Source organism: Amphimedon queenslandica, unplaced genomic scaffold, assembly GCF_000090795.2.
Source record: "Amphimedon queenslandica unplaced genomic scaffold, v1.1 AMPQUscaffold_11423, whole genome shotgun sequence".
Taxonomy (NCBI): domain Eukaryota; kingdom Metazoa; phylum Porifera; class Demospongiae; order Haplosclerida; family Niphatidae; genus Amphimedon; species Amphimedon queenslandica.
The window spans coordinates 5068-9572 of NW_003548335.1; the positions used below are offsets into that span (position 1 = coordinate 5068).

General features: G+C 34.6%; 2 protein-coding genes across 2 annotated transcripts; both read right to left on the reverse strand.

The window, feature by feature from the left end:
• Positions 1–371: 371 nt before the first annotated feature.
• LOC109589331 (uncharacterized) lies at positions 372–2318 on the reverse strand. Its single transcript, XM_020005436.1, has 7 exons — positions 2026–2318; positions 1634–1975; positions 1434–1586; positions 1100–1390; positions 1003–1056; positions 784–949; positions 372–738 (listed from the first exon to the last, which is right to left on the reverse strand). Exons 1-7 carry the CDS (start codon positions 2276–2278, stop codon positions 471–473), a joined length of 1527 nt encoding a protein of 508 aa, XP_019860995.1. The 5' UTR covers positions 2279–2318; the 3' UTR covers positions 372–470.
• Positions 2319–2382: 64 nt separating this feature from the next.
• Positions 2383–4186, reverse strand: LOC109589330 (uncharacterized). Its single transcript, XM_020005435.1, has 6 exons — positions 3914–4186; positions 3500–3859; positions 3281–3442; positions 2942–3235; positions 2739–2898; positions 2383–2685 (listed from the first exon to the last, which is right to left on the reverse strand). Exons 1-6 carry the CDS (start codon positions 4146–4148, stop codon positions 2457–2459), a joined length of 1440 nt encoding a protein of 479 aa, XP_019860994.1. The 5' UTR covers positions 4149–4186; the 3' UTR covers positions 2383–2456.
• Positions 4187–4505: the final 319 nt, after the last annotated feature.

Genomic DNA, 4505 nt, shown 5'->3' on the forward strand with positions numbered 1-4505 from the left:
CTGTCACTGTATTGTTGTATTCTGGATCATATCTGATGGCTCCTCTAGTACAAACTCCATGAGCAACCTTTACTGCTACATTGAAGAGTAACAGGATGAAAAAGAGAAGAAAGTGCCTGGATCTTGAACTTATGTTCTTCATTGAACTTTACTGTAATAGATTACTATATACAACTAACTTCTACATAAGGTGGCTATGGATACCTGGTTTTGTTGTTATAGTATACTAGTGGGTGTACCAAGAGCACCGCCAGTACATTATAATACATGTTGTGGCATAATGTTTGCATTATGGTGTTTGTATGTCTATGTGTGCATTCAATATCTGTTTATGTAGCCAGACCAAGAACTTTCGTGGGTGCAGCACAAACTTAATTTATTCCTTGTATTAGCAATGCATTATAATGGCAATAAAAATTATAAAATAGTTGATGGAATATAAAATGATTATGAATATTTTCACGATGAAGTTAATTCCTTTGTAACTTGTCATAGTTACCAGTTTCTTCCTCAGTTTCAGCCAGTGAATAAACTGGATCATTATTAACAGTCATTATATTCACATCAACAGGACTCTCATAATCATTAGCATCAGGAACTGCAGGGTCCCTCCCATTGGAAAACGGCTCAAATTGATTTTGCGACAGATCAGAATAAATCCCAATATTCTGAGTCTGACCTCTTGACTGATGGTAAACAGTGGATGTTACATTTACATTATCACTTTGTAATGATGACCTTTATTAGTTATACCATAATATGAGATAAAGTATTTGATTGTACCTTTTGTTGGGTTTAAATTGTTTGTCTTTACTTTTCCTTATAATAACAATTTTGATAATCAATAATAAGATAATAACAAACACTGCACTGATAATGATACCAATAAGTATTCCACCAATCCATGGGATAGCTCCATTTGATGATGATGATGCTACAGTAGCAGTAGCTGCAATAAAATACACAATAATGAGACCATTAATTTTATGCTCTTTAAGTTACCAGTAGGAGTAAATGATAATGTAAAAGAAGTGCTAGAGCCAGCTTCTTGAAATCCTGCAAATAAGAATATATTTTAAATTAAAATTACAAAGCTGACCTTTTGTTACATTAATGCATGTTGATTGAGTCTCCATATAAGGGAATACAGCAGACACACAGCATGTGTACACAGTATTGGCTAATAAACCAACCAGTGATGCACTGTTGTTCTTTGTCAGTATGCTTAGTTCACTTTTGAACTTTATGTGTGGTTGGGAATAAACAATCATGTTTTTACAGTAAAGACTGAAATTGGACATATCACTGTTTCTATCAGTGTATTCCCAATGTAATATAATATCTGATTGTTTACTATCAACAGTAAGATTTGAAGGAGGACCAGGCAAGTCTATAAATAAGGTAATTAATAATAACACAATCTATAACTTTACTTTCACATATAACACCAGCAACAGTGCCACTACTACAGGAGTATAAGCGATAATCTGAACAGTTATAAAGAAACTTTTCATTTCCATTACATTCAAAGTTAGCTTGTAACACTGAAATATTGGTAGGTACTGAAACATTAACTGGCATAGCTCCTATAGAATTACATCATTTAAAAACATTAGTAATGAAGTGGGCATACCTTGTGTATTCTTTCCTAATTGTCTACATACAACTTGTGCTTGAGTAGAGGACCATGCTGTACTACATAATGTATGCCACTCTCCATTTACACACAGCAATACAGCATTAGTATCAAGTAATTGTATCTGTCCATTTTGACAGACTGAGGTATTGATACAATTACTAGCAGCAGTATAGTAGTTGCTGGAACATGTCAGAACAGGCCGATAGTGATAGCTATAAACTTGGTACGAACAATCTAAAATACTCTGCTGTGGAATTGGTTTATTTGAGCAATGAAGCCATCCTATAAAACGAGGTGTAGGAGCAGGGATTAGATCTATTCTTATCCGAGTGTGACCTACATGATGACATATCACAACAAATAATCAACTTAAACATAGTCTATACCAGTATCAGAGTGTCTAGAATATCCCATCTGTTGGCAGATTACATTAGCTATTCTTCGCCTGACTCCTCCATTACTGTTTGCACAGATATATCCCCATCTATTAGCAATACAAATCTGTACAACTGTATTGTTGTATGCTGGATCATATCTGATGGCTCCTCTAGTACATGCTCCTTCAGCAAATTCAACTGCCACTACAGCTATGCTAACACAAACTAGGAAGTGGGCCAAGTGGCACTTCTTGAACAACATTTTGAAATGTACCAAAGCTTACAGCTTTCTAGGAAGTTGCTGTACCATGCTTATATGTATGCACCAGGCCACCACCAGCTATCATCACCACGCCCATTGAGCAGTCACATGTGTATAAAATGTACAATAATGGTAATAACACTGAAATACACTTTAACATTAAAAACTAATGCCACAGTTAATTCCTTTGTAACTTGTCATAGTTACCAATTTCTTCCTCAGTTTCAGCCAGTGAATAAACTGGATCATCATTAACAGTAATTCTATTTACATCAACAGGACTCTCATAATCATTAGCAGCAGGAATTGCAGGATCCCTCCTATTAGAAAAAGGCTCAAAATGATTCTGCGACAGTTCAGAATAAACTCCAATTACATTTTGACCATTATCATTTTGTATTGATGACCTTTAAAAGTAATACTATTATACTGTTATAAATAAAATAAAGTAGTTGATTACCTATTGTTGGGTTTTAATTGTTTGTTTTTACTTTTTCTTGTAATGACAATTTTGACAATCAACAATAAGATAATAACAAACACTGTACTGATAATAATACCAATGAATATTCCACCAATCCATGAGATAGCTCCATTTGATGATGATGGTGTGGCACTAGCTAAATATAGAATAATTTTAAAGTTAAAATAATAAAAGCTAACCTTTTGATACATTAATGCATGTTGATTCAGTCTCCATATAAGGGAATACAGCAGACACACAGCATGTGTACACAGTATTGGCTAATAAACCAATGAGTGTTGCACTGTTGTTCTTTGTCAGTAAGCTTAGTTCAGTTTTAATAATCAAGTGCAGTTGAGGATCAACAGTCACATTATGTTTACAGTAAACACTGAAATTGGACACACCATTAGCATCATCAGTGTATTCCCAATGTAACATAATATCTGACTGTTGGCTACTGATAGTAAGATTTGAAGGAGGACCAGGCAAATCTATGAATAGAATAATTATTAATAATAATTATAATCAAACTTTACCTTGACACATAACGCCAGCTACAGTAGAATTTTCACAAATGTTTGAGTACGATGGCCGGCTGTCTGAATCTGAACAGTTGAAAAGAAACTTTTCATTTCCATGACATTCAAAATTAGCTGGTAATACTGAATAATTGGCCGGCACTGGGGCTGTGATAGCTCCTAAGATTATTATACACATATCATCAATATAAGTATATGTAGTTCAGTAATATATACCTATTGCATTCTTTCCTAGTTGTCTACATACAACTTGTGCTTGAGTATAGGACCATGTTGTACTACATAATGCATGCCACTCTCCATTTACACACAGCAATACAGCATTAGTATCAAGTAATTGTATTTGTCCATTTTGACAGACTGAGGTATTGATGCAATTGCTAGCAGCAATATAGTAGTTGTTGTTCAGGTTGTAGTTTGCGGAACAAACGGGATCAGAATAAGCTGACTCATAAACTTCATGTGAACAATCTAAAATGTTTTGCTGTGGAATTGGTTTATCTGAGCAATGAAGCCATCTTATAAAACCAGGTTTAGGAGCAGGATTTATTTTAATCTGAGTGACACCATGGATACCTATCGTGTGGTATATCATAACATGAAATGAATCAACTTATCATCAGTACAAACCAGTATTAAAGTGTCTAGAATATCCCATCTGCTGACAGATTACATTAGCTATTCTTTGCCTGTCTCTTTCATCACTGTTTGCACAGATATATCCCCATCTATTATTAAAACAAATCTGTACAACTGTACTGTTGTATTCTGGATCATATCTGATGGCTCCCTTAGTACATGTTCCTTCAGCAAATCTAACTGCTACACAAAATACGCTAACAAAGACCAGGTAGTTGAACATCATAAAAATTTACTGAGTCTGTTATAGCCAAGTCTGTTTGTGCAAACATAACATGCTGCAAATGCATGCAAAATAGAATCACCACACCCATTTTGGGCGGTCACGTGTATAATAAAATGGAGGCTCCTAAGGAGGTTAGGAATGATTTGTATCCAATATCTGGTGTTCCTGTACGCTTTCCATGCAAACCCTATCCCACTCAACTCCAGATGATGTCTAAAGTAAATTAACATTAACTTTTAAATACAGTGTAAAGCTAATGGGTAGGAAAGGGAAAAAATTGTAATTTTTAACCCTTTTCATTTGTTGGTAATGTTATGTCCAGAGTAAATAATGGGGAGTTATGTTCATCTTTCCTTT